The sequence below is a fragment of the Balaenoptera musculus genome, chromosome 19 (genome assembly GCF_009873245.2).
Source record: "Balaenoptera musculus isolate JJ_BM4_2016_0621 chromosome 19, mBalMus1.pri.v3, whole genome shotgun sequence".
In the NCBI taxonomy this organism is placed as follows: Eukaryota; Metazoa; Chordata; class Mammalia; order Artiodactyla; family Balaenopteridae; genus Balaenoptera; species Balaenoptera musculus.
The window spans coordinates 13,748,001-13,768,520 of NC_045803.1; the positions used below are offsets into that span (position 1 = coordinate 13,748,001).

Sequence of the window (20,520 nt, forward strand, 5' to 3'; positions counted from 1 at the left end):
TCCTGCATGTTATATTGTACGAAAAAGATTTAGAAAAAAAAATGTCCAAGAATAGCCAAAGCAATTTTTTTAAATAAAAGGGAACGTTATTACAAAGTTTTAGTAATTAAGAGGATTGGTATGGGTGAAGATAGGCAAATGAATAAATGGAAAAGAATAAAGAACCACACCCTACCTCCAAAATAACCCATGAATCTAAACTATCTGGGTATATAATAGAGGTGGCATTATAATCACTAGAGAACAAGAAACTTAGGAAGAGGCATCCTAGGATGTAATCTTGGGAAAGCCAACAGGAAGCGATCTTGTGAGACTTTCCTTGTAAACATTAAACTGGTTGAAATGTAAAGCAAGGCTCGACTCCGCCCTTAGACATTCTGGGTAACAGGGGAAGGTTTCAGGTGTGTTTGTTGGCTCTTCCGGCCGCTAGGTGGCACCTGGAAGATCGCGGGCGCTTGGGGATGACTCATGCGCAGTGCTCTTAGGTTCAGCCGCAGACCCTACGCTCGTGCACGTGGGTTTGCCCACAGCGTTGACCCGTGTGCACAGCGCTCACGCACGCGCATTTACGTGCACACCGCTAATCGCGCTGTACCGTTATTCCAGCTTTTCTGAGAGCGGCCGAGCTGACCCCGCGGTCCGGGATGTCCGAGCTGCCCGCAGACAGCAGTGTCCCACCGACGGGCGCGGCGAATGACAACGGCGACGTCCCGCAGGCGGAGGTAGGCGGCGGGAGGCGGGAGCCGGCCCCAGCGCAGCCTGTGGAGGCCAGGGACCGTCCGATGGCGGCGGCCAGGGAAGCCCGGATTGCAGAGGTTGCCCGATTGTTGGCGGAGCCAGCAGAGGAAGAGGGTCCTGAGGGCAGACGCCGGTCCAGGCCCGGGAACAGCCCAGGCCTGGCTGCGTTGCCGTATCTCCGCCTCCGTCACCCACTTGGCGTTTTAGGAATTAATTACCAGCAGTTCCTCCGCCACTATCTGGAACACTACCCGATTGCTCCCGGCAGAATTCAGGAGCTTGAAGGACGCCGCAGGAGATTTGTGGAAGCCTGCAGAGCAAGGGAAGCAGCGTTTGATGCCGAATATCAGCGGAATCCTCAGAGGATGGATTTTGATATTTTAACATTTAGTATAACTCTGACTGCATCTGAAATTATCAATCCTCTGATAGAAGAACTCGGTTGTGATAAGTTTATCGGTAGAGAATAGTTTAGTGATGAAACTACTTCAAGAACCTCTGCGTTCAATACAGTCATACCAATCCTGTAACTTGATTTCAAAAAGTCAAAGTATTTGAGAATAAGGCAAGGCACAGTTGAAAAAGAAAAGGAAGCTTATCAAGAAAAACCATCAGAAAAGAAATAGAAAAAAATAAAAACCGTTATGACTCCTCTAACGTCCTTTGAGTTTGTGATTGATCCAGATTCTTTTCCCTGCATTGTGGAAATGTCTTTTAAAATTGCTTCACTAAAGTGAAGAATGGTTTTATATAATTGAGACTTGATGAAGAAAAACTGCCAATAGAGCCCATAGTGTAAGATTGATTTTGTGTTTTCTGAGGCATTTCAAATTAAAGGCAAAGTAAATACTGTATATATTACATGATAAATTATGTATTCAAGACTATCGGAAATTTCTGGATTTTTTTCTTTCATTCAATTTTTAATACTTTTTTGGTAATCTATTTATAAGCCCCCAAAATATAAAGTGTGCAATGAAAAGTCTTCTATCCCTTTCCCCCCGCCCACCCAGTACCTACCACAATTCCCATCTGTAACCACAGTACCTCTTCTGTCTTTTCGGATTCCCTATGTATACACAAGCAAATGCAAATCTAGGTGGGTTTTTTTTCATTTCTTCACAAAAGTTGGCAAATTATATTTATTAATTTATGCATTGCATTTTCAGTGAGAACTTATCTTAAAGATCCTTCCAAACCACTACATTTCCTCATTCTTTTTTAGAGCTGCATTTTATTCTATTCTGTGGTTATGTTGTAATTTACTTAACCAAGAACATACTGATGGGCATTTAGGTTTTTTCCCATCATTTTCTATTGGCCAAAAAAGTTGCTATAATAGTTAATCTTGTCTGTATATCCCATGGCATGGGCACAAATACAGTATTGCTCTGATTCTAAATGCACTTTTCATATATTGACGTCTCTGAAATTGGGGTGTATCTTACATTTGATGGTGTAATACAGCATTTTCATAAAAATAATGGTTCATATTATAATCAGCAGCTTCTTAGATTCCTTGTTATGTATAATATCTGCAGTACGAATTTCCAGAGGTGAGAATTCTGAGGTGAATGCACTCATGTGAAAGTTTATAGATATTACTAAGTTGCTTTCCATTCATGTTGTACCTCTTCACACTCCCACCAGCAACTGCTGAACATGGACATTTCCCCTGCAGCCTTACCAGCACAGTAAGTCATCAAATGTCTGGATTTTGCCAATCTGTATAGTTGGAAAACGGTATATCAGTTTTAATTTGCTTTTCTCTCATTATGAGGGAAGTTAAATATCTTTTCATTTGAGTCATGCATATTCCCTTTTCCATGAACTATCTATTCAAAATCTTTTCTCCATTTCTTTCCTGAATAATTTTGTCCTTTCTTTATTGGCTCTGTTAACTATTAATGAAATAGTGAGATGAGATATGATAATATAATAGCTTGTAGTGTGAGTTATGGATATTTTTTCCTAGGTTGTCATTTGTCTTTGGTTTTCCTGAAAGCCTTTTGGCATGGAGATTTTTGCTCTTGTTTCCTTTTATCTTTTAAACCTGCAAGATTTGGAGAATTCCCTAGTGGTCCAGTGATTAGGATGCAGTGCTTTCACTGCCGGGGAACGTGTTTGATCCCTGGTCAGAGAACTGAGATTCTGCAAGCCGCACAGTGTGGCCAAAAAAAAAAAAAAAGAGAGAGAGATAAAAAACCTGTACGATTTTGAAACTCAAGGTTTTCTCGGTGTGTGTGCATGTGTATGTATGTGTGTGGTTTTATTGTTCATATTTGAATTTTTGAACCATTCGGAATTTATCCTGATGTACAATATGAGGTAAGGATCCAAATTTTCTTTTTTAGGTGGCTACCTGTTTGCCCCAACACCAGTTACTAACTAGCCCATCTTTTCCCACTAACTTTGTTTAAAGATGCCTCTTCATCACATACTAAACTGTTTTTAAAATTTTTCTAACTAGTTTTACATGTCATAATGCTAAAACCCTCATTATACTTCATTTTTAGAGTGTTCTGGCTATTTTTGTTTATTTATATTACTACGTCAACCTCAAAGTCAGCTTACCTTATTTCAAAGTTCTTTATTAGAATCACATTATATTTAATAAATCGAAGATAACTGCCATCTCTAAGATATCCAAATTATTTATTTTTCCATTTTTTAAAGACTTCCTTTGTATCCTTCAGAAGAGTGTTAATGTTTGTCCTTAAATTAATGTTCCTAAAGTAGGTCTTTTACAGCTCTAATCATTTATTCCTAGACATTTTATCTTTTATGTTTTTTCTGTAGTAAATGAGGATTATCTTTGTTATATTTTCTAAAAGCTTGCCTATGTATTTGAAAATAATTCATTTCTGCATATTTATTTGATAGCCTGTTAATATACTGAATTCTCTTACTGTTTTACAGTAGTTTTTCATTTGAATCTCCTAGACTGGTGAACAAGTCATATGCAAATAGTGACAATATTGCCTCTTTTATAATTTTTATACTTCTGACTTCTTTCTCTTTATTTATACATTAGACAGAAGGTACTTTATTGGTACCTTCTGTCTAATGTAAAATAATATGAATGATAGTGAAGCATCATTAACTTGTCCTGATTTTGTAGAAATTCTTCACATATCCATCTCTCACTATTTGTACATGTGTGTGTTTTATCAAGAGTGGTTATAGAATTTTGTCAAAGGCCTTTTCATAATCCATGAAGGTGCTATTTTTATATCCACCACCATGATTGCATTCTTCAAATGATCCTTATTTACAAATGAGACATAATCCTTTTTTTTTTTTTTTTTTTGCCTCGCCAAGTGACTTGCAGGATCTTAGTTCCCCGACCAGGGATCGAACCCGGGCCCGGCAGTGAAAGCGCCAAGTCCTAACCACTGGACCGCCAGGGAATTCCCTTGGCCACTTCTTAGATCCCATTTCTATGAGACCTCCATGCGCATGAACTAAATTTTGTTTCTTTTTCTCCTGTTAATCTGTCTTGTGTCAATTTTATTATTAGTCCAGCCACAAGACCTCAAGATGGGTCCAGGGGAAAATTTCCCCCTCCCTGACAGTTCTTTCATACGTTTCCAATCAAATCCACTCACACGACAGACCCCTTCACTTTGGTAGACTTGAGTGAAAATCTGTGCGGTCGCAGGGCTGGGTGACTCATCCCTTGGAGGATAAGCCTCCCCACCTGGCTGGTTCCTTTCAACTTCTCCCCTTCCCTCCTCTTCACCTTTCATCTCAGGAGCAAAATCAAGTCCTCTTCTTGTCTCTCAAAGCATTTTAAGGAGCCTCTTCTCTTGCTTGAACAATTTCAGCTGCAGTGTCAGCACGTACAGTGGCTTCTTCCCCAGAGTTTAGCCAAACTCTCCAGGTCAGGGACACAGTCCTCTGTTACACACACCATAGCTCTAAGTTCAGGGGTCCCCAGGCCACTCCCACGTCTGACCAGCTGGCTACAAGTTTGAGGATTCCCAGTTCCCATGCAGTTTCAATAATTTGCTTAAAAAAAAGACTCACAGAACTCGAGAAAGCACTACAGTTATGATTACAATTTCATGATAGCAAAGGATACAAATCATAACCAGCTAAAGGGAAAGATGAGTAGGGCCAAGTCTGGGAGGGTCCCAAACATGATATTACTGCCATCCTCAGGGATGCATCATCCTCCGGCACATGCAGAGCATTTACCAACCAGGGACGCTCACCGAGCCCTGAAGTCGGGACGAAATCGCGAGGCTTAAACCCTCTAAGACTCTCAGGGATGGCCCAAGGGGTCCCCCCCCCCCCGCCCCGGAGTAACAAAGACACTCGTAATGGGGATGAAGCGGCCGTTACCGCGCGACCGTTACCGGGCAACCGTTGCCCTGTAACAGAACAGGTGCCTCGCATAGCTGCCTCTGGCGCTACAGTTACCAGGCAACCGTTACCGGGAGACCGCTAATGCGGGACAGTTAGAGCGAGACCGCTAGCCTGGCCGGTTAGAGGGCCCCTTCTGCCAGTCAGGCGGTTTGTGGTTCTCTGGGGAAAAGTGAGGTAAGAGGCGGATCCCGGCCTTCTCCCGGGGGCCCTCCAGGCACTCTGGCCTTGGGCCAGCAGGTGAGCTGGGGGGCTGGGGATAGGCTGGGGGCTGTGTCCTGCAGGGCTCCAGAGCCCTCGCCAAGGCCTCCCATTGGCCGGGCCCAGGTCTTGAGGCTGCGGTGAACCTCGCCCCCATCCCCACCTCTGCGACCTAATGGCAGTGGCAGTCTGCGTGGGACGCAGTTTGCGGGACCTGGCCCCCGCCGTTTGGGCGGCCTGAGGAGCCTGAGGGCTGGCTGGGTCCTAGGCGCCTGGCTCCCTCAGTGATGACAGCTGTGCAGGGTCTGGGGACCTGGTCCTGAGGGCACTGCCAGCTGGGATCTGCCTCTTCAGCCGGGAGGATCCAGACTGGGTGGCGGACGAACGCTCCTGGGCAGGGTAACCGCCGCCGCAGGGACCCCCTCCTCTTAGCCAGGACCTGGACCTCGGAGGGTGAAAGTTGAGCCTTGGGACCTTGCCCTTTCTTGTCAGAACAGAGAATAACATTTGTTGGGTGGAGATTTACAGGAACATCATTACCTGACCGTGACCTGACCTTAAGAACAAAGGATCTGACACCAAGAAATTTACAACTAACCACGCCCCTCCCTCCCCGTTGCTATAAAAGGACTTTGCTGAAAGCTTTCAGGGAGTGTAGAGTTTTTCAGGCATGAACCACCCATCTCCTTGCATGGCCCTGCAATAAACCTTTCTCTGCTCCAAACTCGGACGTTTTGGTATTGTTTGGCCTCACTGTGTGTCGGGCACACAGACTTGCATTCGGTAACACTATCGCTGGAAATTCCAAAGATTTATAGGTTACCTTCTGGGAATTAGGGACAAAGTCCAGTCAAATTAACATGATGGTTCTTCCAAACCAATACTGGCCTCTCTTTACGAATTCTGGGGGAAATGAGTCTCTGTCCCCTAATACTGATGTTCCAGTTATCTCTTGCTGTGTAACTAACCACCGTAAAACTTAATGGCTTTAAGCAACAACCATTTTATCACTGCTCACTCTTCTGTAGGTTGACCGAAATCAGCTCAGCAGTTCTGCTCCATGTGATGTTGGCCAGGAGCTCGGCTGGGCTGGAATGTCCAGGACTGGGTCACTCACATGCCTGTCATATTGGTGGGAAAAGTCTGGAAGGCTGGGCCTCTCCCTTTACGCAGTTCCAAACCCTCTTCCTCTCCACCTTGCTCTCCAATAGTGTAGCCAGATTTCTTATGTGGCCGCCTCAGGGCTTCCAAAAGTGCAAAGGTGGGAAGCTGCCGGGCCTTCTGAAGGCTCAGGCCCAGAGCTAGCACACATCCGCCTCATTCTGTGGGTTACATAGGCCCAGCCCATTTCAGGGAGGGGAGGCAATACCCAAGGAAGTGAATCCTGAGCACTGTGGTTTATGGGGAGCCACCTTTGGAAACCGGTCACCACAGATGATATAACCACCATCGCCATTGGTTGAGAGTTTATGGTGATCCAGGCACAGATCTTGGTGCTTTATTTATGGCATCTCACAGAATTCTCACCATGGTGTGAGGTAAAGAGTATTAGCATATCCATTTTATAGATGAGAAAACTGAGGCTTACTAGCTGTATCAATCAGGGTTCTTCTGAGAAATAGAACCAATAGGAAAGCCATGTTCTAGGCACGTGGGCTTCTGTCTTTCTTTGTGTGTGTGTGTGTGTAACGTATATTGTATACGTAGATATATATATTGTATATACAGAGAGAGAAAGAGATCTTAAGGAATTAGCTCACAGGATTGTGGAGGCTGGCAAGTGCAAAATCTGTAGGGCAGGCCAGCAGCCTGGAGATTTAGGTAAAGTTAATGCTGTGGTCCTGAATGTGAAGGCTGGAAACTCAGGTAGAATATCTATGTTGCAATCTAGAGGAGAATTCCACTTTTTCAGGAAACTTTAGTTTTTGCTCTTACGGAGCTAAGATCCCACAAGACGCTCCGCGTGGCCAAAAAAAAAAAAAAACCACACCTTCAAGTGATTAGATGAGGCAAGTCTGCTTTATTTAGAGCCAACTGTTTATAAATCTTAATCACTTCTAAGAAATATCTTTACAGCAACATCTTAGACTAGTGTTTGACCAAACAGCTGGTCATCATAGTCTAGCCAAGGGGACACAGAATTTATCATTACACTTACCCAAGTTCACACAGCTAAGAAGCAGTAGAATTAGGGCTCAAACCCAGCTTTCTTGCCTCCAAAACTCATACTAATAATCAATTCATCAGTGATTGCCAAAACAGACCACCTTTAGAAATGAACTGGAGTGCTGACCAGAAAATTTTTTCCCAGGACTCCACTCTGACTCTAGAAGACACTTCTTGAGATGGCTACCCACTATGTTCTCTTTTCTCCAGGAATCTCACCCCACCCTCTTAATGCTATTTGACCTTTGTGACTTCACTTCCCCTCCAACTATAGTTGATTTGATCAACAGTGGCACTTCAACTAGGCTGAGCCAATGAGATACTCGAATACTGGAGCTGGACTGTCACGGTTCAAATCCCTACTCCACTTCTTACCAGCAATGAGCTCTAAGGTGAATCACTCTACTTCTCTGGATCAGTCTTTCATCTGTAAAATGGGGGTGATGTTAACAATATCGACAGTTACATTATGAAAAATTATCCAAAGCCTACAAGTAAGACCAGTGATGACTTCATGTCCTTTCTTTTCTTTTTTTTTTTAATTAATTAATTTATTTTTGGCTGCATTGGGTCTTCGTTGCTGTGCGCGGGCTTTTCTCTAGTTGTGGCGAGCGGGGGCTACTCTTTGTTGCGGTGCGCGGGCTTCTCATTGCGGTGGCTTCTCTTGCTGCAGAGCACACGCTCTAGGCGCGCAGGCTTCAGTAGTTGTGGTGCCTAGGCTTAGTTGCTCCACGGCATGTGGGATCTTCCCGGACCAGGGCTTGGACCAGGGCTCGAACCCGTGTCCCCTGCACTGGCAGGCAGATTCTTAACCACTGCGCCACCATGGAAGCCCTTCATTTTTTAATATTTTAAAAAATCATTAGGGAAGTCCCTGGCGGTCTAGTGGTTAGGACTCCAAGCTCTCACTGCCGAGGGCCCGGGTTTGACCCCTGGTCAGGGAATTAAAGTCCCACAGGCCTGTCGGGCGCAGCCACCAAAAAAAAAAAAAAAAAAAAGTTACATGTTAACAGTTTTATGAAAAATAACTGTTTCAGAAGAATGACATCAGCAACATAGCAGATGAAAAACTCTGTCTCTTCAATCTACAACCGCTAAAACATTCACAACACAACAAAGGTACCTCTGTCCAACACACCACGTGTCCAGAGAATTCACACATCTGTACACCTACAGGGGGATGTACAGGGACACAGAGGCGGCGGAACTGAGGGAACAGGGAGGTTGTTCCTGCAAACCCAGCCCTCCTGCCATGGCAGCTGAGCCCGCAGCCCCAGAGAGCCAGTAATAATAGCAGAGAAAGCGGCACACACGACTCTAACCTCCCAGCAGCAGCGGTGCCCACAGTCACCGGTAGCCTGAGATCCCATCCCTCCAGCTGCTGAGGCATCCACAGTTCTCTCTCCTGGCCACCCACCCGCAGCGGTGGAGCCGGCAAACCTTACAATACTGGCTGAGGCGCCAGGTGCAACACCGCTCCCTCGCCGCCCTCGCCCTCCCCCAGGGGCGGAGTCTGCAAGGGGCGGGGATCCCGAATGTAAGAGACAAGCACACCATCTCCGAGCCCCAGGCGGAAACACCAGCAACACTGGCAGAAACAAGGCACCAATGACCCCGGAGGCACAAGGAGCAATAAGGAGGGCTTGAAGCAACAATAAAGGCAGTGGAGTGTGGAAAATGCAGACTCTCAAATGTAACCGGAGGCAGCGCGGGGAAGAGAAACCCAAACCTTGTGCTATAGCACCACCTACTGGAAAACAGAAGAAACGCCTCAATTTTATTTTTTTATTTTTTTATTTTTCTCTTTTTTCTCTTTCTTTTTGGCCGTGGCCCTTGGCTTGCCGGATCTTAGGTCCCCCACCAGGGACTGAACCGGGGCTATGGAAGTGAAAGCACCGAGTGCTAACCACTGGACCGTCAGGGAACTCCCTGAAACGCCTCAGTTTCTAACCTGTTAAATCGTTAGCATCAAGCAGAAAGGTGTCCCCTACTTCAGATGCATCGGCAGAGGAGCAACTCATCAAGCACCATGAAGAACCACGGTAACACTGTAACACGAAAGAAAATGACAATTCTCCAGAAACCAAACTTAAAGTCGCAGACTACTGAGATCTCACTGATGGAGAATTTAAAATAGCTCTATGAAGAAACTCAAGGAGCTACAAGAAAACTCAGAAAGGTAGTTCAGTGAGCTCAGGAATAAAATTAATGTACAGAAGAAATACTTTACCAAAGAGGTTGAAACTCTAAAGAAGAATCAAACAGAAATTCTGGAGCGGAAGAGCTCAGTAAACGAGATGAAGAATGCATTAGAAAGCATTGGAAATAGAGCACACTATATGGAAAAGAGAATTAGCAAGATTGAAGATAGAACTCTGTGATACAAGTAGAAGAGGAAAGAGAAATAAGATTTTTTAAATGAGGAAACCCAGCAAGACTCACATTCAGATTTGATGGAGAAATCAAAAGCTTTACAGACAGGCAAAAGCTAAAAGAATTCAGCACCATCAAACCAGCTTTACAACAAATGTTAAAGGAACTTCTCTAAGCGAAAAAGAAAAGGCCACAACTAGAAACAAGAAAACTACGGAAAGAAAAGGCTCACCGGTGAAGTCAAACATACAGTAAAGGTGGGAAATCACCCACACACAGAGCTAGTAGGGAGGTTAAAAGACAAAAGTAGTAAAATCTCTATCCACAATCTGTATGCACAATCTGTATCCATAATAAGCAGTTAAGGGATACACAAAACAATTAGATGTAAAATATGATGTCAAAAAACAGTAATTTTGTGACTCCCCTGGTGGCGCAGTGGTTAAGAATCCACCTGCCGGTGCAGGGGACACGGGTTCGAGCCCTGGTCTGGGAGGGTCCCGCATGCCGCAGAGCAACTAAGCCTGTGCACCACAACTACTGAAGCTTGCGTGCCTAGAGCCTGTGCACCACAACGAAGAGTAGCCCCCGCTCGCCGCAGCTAGAGAAAACCCACGTGCAGCAGTGAAGACCCAGTGCAGCCAAAAATAAATAAATAAATATTTTTTTTTAAAAAAAACGGAAATTGTGAGGGGAGGAGAGTACAAATGCAAGGTTTAAAAAATGCATTTCTAATTAAGAGATCAGCAACTTAAAACAATCACGTATCTATATAGACTCCTATACAAAAACCTCATGGTAACCGCAAACCAAACCTCCATAATAGATATACATACAAAAAAGAGAAAGGAATCCAAACCTGACACTAGAGATAGTCATCAAATCACAAAAGAAGAGAACAAAAGAAAGGGGAAGAAAAGACCTACAAAAACAAATCCAAAGCAATTAACAAAATGGCAATAAGGGGCTTCCCTGGTGGCGCAGTGGTTGAGAATCTGCCTGCCAATGCAGGGGACACGGGTTCGAGCCCTGGTCTGGGAAGATCCCACATGCTGCGGAGCAACTGGGCCCGTGAGCCACGATTACTGAGCCTGCGCATCTGGAGCATGTGCTCCGCAACAAGAGAGGCCGCGACAGTGAGAGGCCCGCGCACCGCGATGAAGAGTGACCCCCACTTGCCGCAACTAGAGAAAGCCCTCGCACAGAAACGAAGACCCAACACAGCCATAAATAAACAAATAAATAAATAAAATTTAAAAAAAAAAATGGCAATAAGAACATACATATCAGGAATTCCCTGGCAGTCCAGTGGTTAGGACTCCACGCTCTCACTTCCAAGGGCCCGGGTTCGATCCCTGGTCGGGGAACTAAAAATCCCATAAGCCTCATGGTGCAGAAAAAAAAAAAAAAAAAATCAATAATTACCTTAAATATAAAGGGACTAAATGCTCCAAGATTTGCAAAAATGTAAAACAATGTCACTTTTCTCACTAAATTATTTTTTGGGGAAAATGATTATGTTTTCATAAAAAATATTATTTACGTTAACATGTAATGGGCTTATTGTTTTCAATTGGTTTTAGAATTTCTCAGTTTTAATTCCTAAGATATGAATAACAGTAGATGAATCCACATAAACAAAAGCTGTTTGGGTCTATCGATAACTTTTACAAGTGTAGGTGGGCCTGAGACCAAACAATTTGAGAATTGCTGCTCTGAGCTTGGCAATCCCATTCCTATTTGCTAGGGACTGCTTGGCCTGAGATGGACATTTGACCCCAGTATGGCCAATCAGATTTAAGAGCATATCTGCTAAACCTCTGGAAAGGACTTTTCTCCTTGAAAGTGCAGATTTTATTTTACAATCAATTAATAAACATATTTTTTAAGTTCTCAATTTATTTATTTATTTTTGGCTGTGTTGGGTCTTCATTGCTGCGCGTGGGCTTTCTCTAGTTGCGGCGAACGGGGGCTACTGTTTGTCGCGGTGCTCAGGCTTCTCATTGTGGTGGTTTCTCTTGTTGCAGAGCACAGGCTCTAGGCGCGCGGGCTTCAGTAGCTGTGGCACAGGGGTTCAGTAGTTGTGGCTCGTGGGCTCTAGAGCGCAGGCTCAGTAGTTGTGGCGCCCGGGCTTAATTGCTCCGCGGCAATGTGGGCTCTTCCCAGACCAGGGCTAGAACCCATGTCCCCTGCATTGGCAGGCGGATTCTTAACCCCTGTGCCACCAGGGAAGTCCAGTTCTCAATTTTTAATACAGTAAATATCAATAGATACAGCCCACATAAACAAAAGTCCTCAATTTTTATAAATAAAAAAGATCTTGAGACCAAAAAAGTTTAAGACACTCTGAACTAATCCATGTAGAATGTTCTAATGGCACATTGTAAGCACTCCAAAATGTCAATCTTTATTATTAATATGGTGACGACTAATATACTCTAACGTCATAGCCAAAAACCCTCGGTTAAGACTGTACTCGTGTTCTATTGCTGCATAACAAATTTTTGCAAATTTGGGAGCTTAAAACAACATATATTTTATTAAATCTCATAATTTCCACGGTCAGGAATCCAGACATGGGTTAGCTGGGCCTCTGCTCAGGGTCTCACCAGGCTGAAATCACGGGGTTGGCCAGGACTCCAATCTCACTTGAGGTTTCCATGCTTATTCCTACCGTGGACAGAATTCAGTCCCCTGCAGTTGTAGGACTGAGATCCCCACCATCTTGCTGGCTGTCAGCCAGAGGTCACTCTCAACATCTAGATGTTATCCTTCTTAGGCCAGGTGGCCTTCTCACAACAAGACACAACTTCTCACAACTTCTTCAAGGCAAGCGGGAGACTTTCTTCTGATGCTTCTTGTCTCTCTGAAGGGCTCGCCTGATTAGGTCAGGCCCACTCAGGATAATCTTCCATTTGCTTAACTCAAACTCGGTGCGAAATTCTTTTTGTCATATGATGTGACATAGTCAAGGGAGTGAGAGCCCATCATATTCACATGTCCCACCCACACTCAAGGAATGGGGATTATATGAAGGTGTGGGTCTTTGAGGGTCACCTTAGAATTCTGCCTACCATAAAAACCTTTATTAAAGTATTTATTACCTTATTATGATTTCTTATCACATTTATCTTATGACATATTAAGAAATCAGGTACTTCCCTGGTGGTCCAGTGGCTGAGACTCTGTGCTCCCAGTGCAGGGGGCCCAGGTTCAATCCCTGGTGGGGGAACTAGATCCCACACGCCGCAACTAAGAGTTCGCATGCCACAACTAAAAGATACCGCATGCCGCAATGAAGATCCCATGTGCCGCAACTAAAACCCGGCGGAGCCAAATAAATAAATATAAAAAAAAAAAAAAAGAAATCTAGAGTCAAACCCTTTGACTCACTCACTGCTCTCACTCACTCACACACTCCCAATGCTAGTGTATTTGTTAGGATTGGGGCTTGATGGTGCCCCCAACTGTTGCTTCCTATCTCTACTCAATCTCTGTTGAATCATTCCCTGTCTCAAAATCAAGATGGCTTTGTGGATGAGGCCAAGCCGCAGAAAACTGTACGCATTATCAATGAGATCAGAAACAGGTAGCAGGCAACTAGTGAGCTGCAGGTGAGGTAGGAGGAGTGCGTGGGCAGGAGGCAGGGCATTGTCTTGGAGTCACAGCAGAAGACTGCGTGCGGCTTCCGGGAAAGTTTCGCTTTCCTAAGAAAGTGACCCCGCAGGCATGTCCTTGCTTTCTTCTACCCTCTTCTGCCTGGAATACAGACATAATGGGTAGAGGTGCAACACTGAAAGCACATGCATGAGCCCCAAAGCCAACACATCATCCCATGTTAATGATGGCAGAAAAGAAATGTAGAAAAACTCTAGGTCTCCCATGGCATTGCTGGACAGCTGTTGTCCCCAGTCCCCTCCCCCCAGTTCATGAGCAAAACAATTCGTTTTTTCGATTGTGTGAGCCACTGGCAGTCCAGCTTGCTGTTACTCGCAGGAAAGAGCACTCCTAACCAAAATCTACCTCTAACTGAAACCTATGGATTCTGTGCCAGACTTTGGAAATTTCACGATTAAGCAGTATTGTACCCTCATTTTACAGAGGAGGAAACTGAGACTCAAGAGAGGTAATGTCCCCTTGTTGGAGGTCACACAGAAACTCCGTGGTAAAGGTCTGGCTCCCACAGCTTACACTGGACCTTCTGGCATGTGCCCAGTGACCCCACAGAGCCAGATGTAGGGTAGGGGGCTCATCAATGTCCACTGAATGCACAAATGGCCCTCTCGCAGGTCACTGAGATCCCTCCCAGCACTGAGATTCTGAGACCTGTGGGTTTAGAAAGCGGACTCCGACATGTAAAGAAGTTTGAGATGTCAAGGGTTTGAGGCTTGCCACCATGCCTATTTCTGTCTCAACCCCTAAAAACGCCAACGAGATGGGAAGTTTTCAAATTCCGAACCAGGGCAAGGGAAATGAAGATGCCACAGAAGAAAGGAATTGACCTCGACAGCATGAGGAGTAGAGGCTAGACCATCGGGAGCAAAGCTAGGGAGCCACAGGACTAGCCTTCTGTTCAAAGCTGGCCTTCCCTCCCCCAACCCAGGTCCAGGGGATGCTGGGAGCACAGTAGCAGGTAGCAGGCAGTTCTACCGACGTCAGGAGTGGGCGTGGCACCAGCAGACACGGTCAGACCAGAACACAGGGAGGCGGACTCTGCATGTATTTCCCTCTTCACCCCTCCCGACCCCACCCCAGCCCCAGCCACCATCAGAAAAGGACCTGACTTGGTAACGTTTCAGCCCTTCTCGCCATCCTGCTGAGGCTCCTGAGATGGGGAAATAGGAGAGAAAAAAATTTTTAATAATGAAAACAACAGCAACTCCAAAAAAAAAAAAAAAATAGCATTTGTAGGGCTCACTATGTGTCAGGCACTGTTCTAATGCTTTTTCATGGATTACAATGCCCGCCGGAGTCTCCTTGACATTTTTCAAGCACATCAGACACGTTCCTACTACACGACCTTTGCACTGCCTGCTGCTTCTGCCCAGAATACTTTCCCCCAGACATCCACATGGCTCAATCCCTTACATCCTTCAAGCGCTTAAATAGCACCTTCCCATGAGGTCTTCCCTGACCACTCAACTTAGAGTTGCAAAAAATTCCCAGCAGCCCCCAAGCCCCTTCCCCACTTTATTTTTCTTCTCATCACTTATCTCCTTCTAAAATGCCTTCTATTCGCTTGGGTCTTATTCATTGTCTGCCTCCCTGGCTAGAATGTCAGCTCCACTAGGGCAAGGGTTTGTCTGTTTGGTTCACTGCTGTATCATCCCCAAGGCCTAGAACAGTACCTAGTAGGTACTCAGCAAATACTTCAATAAAATGAAATCCAATGAGGTTAAAGACACATGACTCAAAACAGGCCAATGAGAGCACTACATTATCTTGGGCCTTGGTGATCGTTTCAGGGATGGCCTGTGATTTAATCCATGCCAATGGGGATCTTTAGCAGGATTTATGGTGTATTTATGATGAGTACACTAAAACTCATCAACTTGTGTACTTTAAACACGTACTGTTTCTTATACATCACTTACACCTCAGTAAAGTTGAAAACAATTGTAAAAAATAGATATGCAATAGACAAAGTATTAAATCAGTAGCAGCTTGCAAATGTCTATGTAGTAAGTGGTTTATTTTTTTCTTTGGTTGGTTTTTTGTTAGGGTTTTTTTGCCACACCGTATGGCATGAGGAATCTTAGTTCCCCGACCAGGGATCGAACACTGTGTGTCCCCTGCAGTGGAAGAGTGGTGTCCTAACCACCGGACTGCCAGGGAATTCTCTGTAGTAAATGGTTTTAAAAATCCAGTATTGGTGGGAAATAAATTATTGTGTCTATGCTTTAATACCTTAACGTTAGCAATAGAAGTTTCTGCGATGATGGATTCCATGTTCTATATCTGTGCTATCCAATACAGCAGCCACATGTGGCTGTATTTGAAATGTGGCTAGTGTGACTCATAACTGAATTTTTAATGTATTTAATTTTAATTAACTCCACTATAAGTTGAAAAGTCACATGCTGTTATTGGACAGCACAGCTTTATAACTAAAAGCTAAAAAAAAAAAAACACCCTAAAGCTCTTTTGAAAAGAATGTATAGTTGTCATACACTGAGCCCTGCTCTGAGCTGTGCACTGTTTATTACCTTATAAGAGGCCTCTTATGGAATCATCTCAACAACCCCATTTTACAGATGAGAAAACTGAGGCTCAGAAAAGGATGTAGATGACCTATCCTGATTATAACAGTGAGGACTGGCTGAGCTAGGACTGGGGCTAGGGTGTCTTTGACTCCAAGACAGGGCCCTGCCTCCTGCCCGCCCACCCACTTATCCACAGCCCAGCCTCCACCCCACCCACCTCACCTCCCTCACCTCACCTCCAGCTCACCAGTTGCCTGCTACCTTTTCTTGATCTCCTCATTGATAAGGCTCACAATGTTCCGCAGCTTGGTCTCATCCACAAAGCCATCACCTTTCTGGGCACAGAAGGGAAAGAGCACAGACACGTATGTCTCCCATCCCCTGAGACCCCAGCTCCACCCTCCCTCCCTGTCCAGAACCCTTGCTCAGGATCACCTTCTTTGAATGGACCAGTTTCCCATCCACGAACAGTTCAAATTCCCCTGTAGCCTGGGCAGATATGTCCTCCTCCTGGGGAGGGAATGGTGGAGGTTGGGGGAGGTTAAGAACTCCCCTCCAAGTTCCCTGGGGGTCTTGGAGCCCTGACCACCACCACCCCCAACTCTCCCAGGCCACCAGCACACTCACAAAGAGTAGACAGTTTGGAAATTGCTGCTCCAGACTCTTTTTCAGTAGGATATACTGTGGGGAAGAGATGGGATCGTGTAGTCACAGGACCACAGGATCACAGGTCTTAAAAGGAGGGAAAACAGGAACTTCTTCCAGACTTCATGACCCCACTCCCCCCACCTCTAAAGTCAAAACTACTCACCCGAAGTCCATAGCTTCAGAGGCCACTGGAGGCCAAGGGCAGAGAGGAGGGAGGCAGAGAGGTGGAAGGAAGACACCTCCATCAGTATCTCAAGTCCAGAGGGACATTGAACAGCTAAGTGAGATCCCATCCCTCCCCTGCTCCGAAGCCTCTCATAGTGCCACCTCACTCAGGGCAAAAAAATACAGTCCTCCCCATGGCCCACAAGCCCCCACAGGGTCTGCCCCCATCACCTCTCTGCTCCATCTCCTCCCACTGGCCCCCTGGCTCCAGCCACTTCCAACACTCCCGGCTCTTCTTCCAACACTCCAAGCATGCCTTGCCTCAGGGCCTTTGCACTGGCTCTTCCCTCTGCAGAATGCTCTTTCCCTGGTATCTGAATGGCTCCTTCTCTCCCCTCTTTCAGGTCTTTGCTCATATGTCACCTCCTCAGTGAGGCCTTCCTGAGTACCCCAGCTAAAATTGTGACACCCCCGCCCCGCAAGATGCCTTTTGTCCATAGCACTGATCACCTTCTAAGAGACGAGATAATTTGCCATGTGTCGTATTTATTGTCCATCCCTGCCCCTCCACACCAACCAGAATGTCAGTGCCACAGGCATCAGGCATCTCTGTCTTATTCACTGCTGTGTCTCTGATGCTGAGAGCAGGGTCGGCACATGGTTGGTGCTGAATAAATGGTTGTTGAATGAATAAAATAATGAATGAGTCCATGGAGTCAGGGAAAGAGACAGAAAAGAGGAGATGGGCAGAGAAAGAGAGAGGGGGGAGATGGGAAAAGAGAGATAGAGAGAAGGAGAAAGAGACCCACACCACAAGGGGAAAGAAAAAGAGGCAGTGAGTTGGAGAGGGAGCTGGAGAGCTATAGAGAAGGACCAGAGCAAAAGAGACACAGCAGGGGACTGGAGGGGAAGACAAAGCCCCTCCCTGGGCCACATTCAGCCCTGGGTCTCAGGGAGGTCAAGGAAGGTCAAGGAAGGTCACTGCTGTTTACTATTGTCATGGACACAAAGATTCTGCTCTGGGACCACAATGACGGACTGAGGCCAGCCTCCTTTGGCCTTTGCACTAGCTGCTCCCCTTCCCCCCTTGCTACCCCGATCCCCCTATTCCTACCCTCCCCTCCCCACCCCGCTTAGTAGCCTCATCACTGAGATGTAGCCACCTAAGACCCACCTCCTGAGAAAGGCTGTCCCCGAACACTCAGTTTCTGAGGTTCTCCCACCCCTTGTCCTCCCTCAGGGCTCTCTGCTCCCCCCTCCCACCCGCCCCTCCCACCCCTCCCACCCCCAGGAAAGCATGGCTCTGCTCAGCCCTCTATCCCCAGAAGGCCTGGCCCATGACCGGCAGGACAGTGAATGAATGAATTCAGAGCTCTCTAGTCCCAAAGAGAATGGCAGGTAGAGCCTACCCCCTGCAGCCCTTTCCCCACGGGGAGGAAGCAGGTGTGGGCGGGGACAGCCCCTCACCAGTACACCACTCGAATCATGATCTTGCTGTCCACATGGATGTTCTCGCTGGTGGAGGCGAATGCATTGGTAGAAATCGGTAAGGCGACAGCTAACGACGGGATGGCCCCCAGGTTGGGCGTCCCCGGGATATGTCCAGAGGAGGAATCTGTCAACTTGGTGGCCGACAGGTCTGCCCTTGGAGTGGACCCAAGGGGGGGCCCCAGTAAATCGGTGGCCAGTGGAGTAAGGGCAGAAAAGGGCTCTTGGATGGGACCAAATCCACTGGTGACAGATGGGACGTGTTTCACCCTCAAGGTTGGCTCAGGATCCTTATCAGGTGACAAAGTGAGCTCGGATTCAGGTTCCTGGGGTGGATCCGAAGATAGGGCCGAGTTCGGAAGGGATTCCGAGGCAGGAACCAGTATCTGAGATGGGGTCGAGGTTGGGATACGGGCCAGAGTCAGGATCTGGACCGGAGTCGGGGACCGGACCGGTGTCGGGGTCCGGACCGGGGTCAGGGTCCGGACCAGAGTCGGGGTCCGGATCGGGTCCAAGGCCGGGACCAGAGTCGGAGTCCGAACCTGGATCGAAGTCCTGACCGGGGTCGTACCCCGGGCCAGAGTCGAGGCCCGGACCGAGGCCGCGGGCCGGACCTGGGAAGGAGCTGGGGCCCGCGCCTGGTTGTTCATGGGGGAGAGGGGCGCACCCCAGGTAGCCCGGGTTGGGATCCTGCCCGACCCTCCTGCCTTAGGTGGGGAGAGCCTCATCCGCACCGGCTTCTAAAACGGGAGGGAAACACAATGGGGCGCTATTACAAGGGGTTCCATTCAGTGTGCAGGTTCTATTGCCCTGAGCCGGGGATGGGGCAGAGGCCTCTGGATCTCCCCTGATAATTCCCATCCCCCAAATCCCTACCTCCAGATTGCCAGTGTCCTTAACATTCAGGCGTTCACTGTATGTTCATTGAGTGCCTGCTATGTGCACAGTCCTGTACTGGGTGACTCTGGGGCCAGAGCAGTCAGGAAAGCTGAAGTCCAGTTATCAGGCTCCCTGTCCAGTAGAGGAGATATACCCCTTACCCAACAGTGGCAGCGCAGTGAGGTCAGGGCGAGGGTGGAGGAGGCACAGGCAGAGAGGTTAGAGATATGGTGAGGAAGCATGGGGACTTGTGGGATCCCAAAACAGGTGTTAGAACCAGTCTGGGGGCAATCAGAGAGGGCTTCCTAGAAGAGGTGACAACTGAGAGACCTGGAGAAAAATAATAACAACAATAACAGATTTTACATTCATGTAGCGCTAAGTGCTACACACATGCCCCCAGCTGGTAAGTGGCAGAGCCAGGATTCAAACGGCAGCCATCAGACTCTAGGGTCCTGACACAGAACCCTGTGTCAAGGGCTCTATCACACTGAGTTCCTCCAGGGTGGGAACTTGTCTCGCTCACTGCTGAATCCTCAGCTCCTAGAACAAGGCCTGGCACACAGTAGGCACTCAATAAATGTCTTTTTATTTTGAAATAGTTTTAACACTTGTGAGAAGTTGGGAAAATAGTACAGAGAATTCCTGTGTAACTTTCACCCAGTTTTTCCCAATAACAACATCTTATGTAACCACAGTACATTGTCAAAACCTATTGGTCCAATACTATTTTTTTTTTTTTTTTTTTTTTCTGCCTGCACTGGGTCTTTGTTGCTGCACAGGCTTTCTCTAGCTGTGGCAAGCAGGGGCTACTCTTCGTTTTGGTGTGCAGGCTTCTCATTGCAGTGTCTTCTCTTGTTGTGGAGCACGGGCTCTAGGTGCAGGCTTCAGCAGTTACAGCACGCAGGCTCAGTAGCTGCGGTGTGTGGGCTCAGTAGTTGTGGCACACAGGCTTAGTTGCCCTGAGGCATGTGGGATCTTCTCGGACCAGGGATCAAACCCATGTCCCCTGCACTGGCAAGTGGATTCTTTTTTTTTTTTTTTTTTGGCAAGTGGATTCTTAACCGCTGGACCACCAGGGAAGTCCAGTCCAATACTATTAGGTCAGGTACAGACCTTATTCAGATTCATGGAAGGGTTTCAAACAGAAGCCCACTGTGCTTCCCAACCCCTGAGAGCCCCTCCTGTGCTAAACCTTGGGCCTGGGTCCCAAAAACCAGGAAGGTCAAGAAAGACACTGAGGGCTTCCTTGGTGGCACAGTGGTTGGGAATCCGCCTGCCAATGCGGGGG

General features: G+C 46.7%; 2 protein-coding genes across 2 annotated transcripts; one reads left to right on the top strand and one right to left on the bottom strand.

The window, feature by feature from the left end:
* The first annotated feature begins 519 nt into the window (after window positions 1–519).
* LOC118884591 (EP300-interacting inhibitor of differentiation 2) lies at window positions 520–1,603 on the top strand. The gene has a single exon (XM_036832301.1). It carries the CDS (start codon window positions 645–647, stop codon window positions 1,206–1,208), a length of 564 nt encoding a protein of 187 aa, XP_036688196.1. The 5' UTR covers window positions 520–644; the 3' UTR covers window positions 1,209–1,603.
* A 13,022-nt stretch (window positions 1,604–14,625) lies between these two features.
* SELENOV (selenoprotein V) lies at window positions 14,626–19,000 on the bottom strand. Its single transcript, XM_036832300.1, has 6 exons — window positions 18,330–19,000; window positions 16,861–16,885; window positions 16,677–16,730; window positions 16,485–16,559; window positions 16,286–16,384; window positions 14,626–14,671 (listed from the first exon to the last, which is right to left on the bottom strand). Exons 1-5 carry the CDS (start codon window positions 18,998–19,000, stop codon window positions 16,307–16,309), a joined length of 903 nt encoding a protein of 300 aa, XP_036688195.1. The 3' UTR covers window positions 14,626–14,671; window positions 16,286–16,306.
* Between the last annotated feature and the right edge of the window lie 1,520 nt (window positions 19,001–20,520).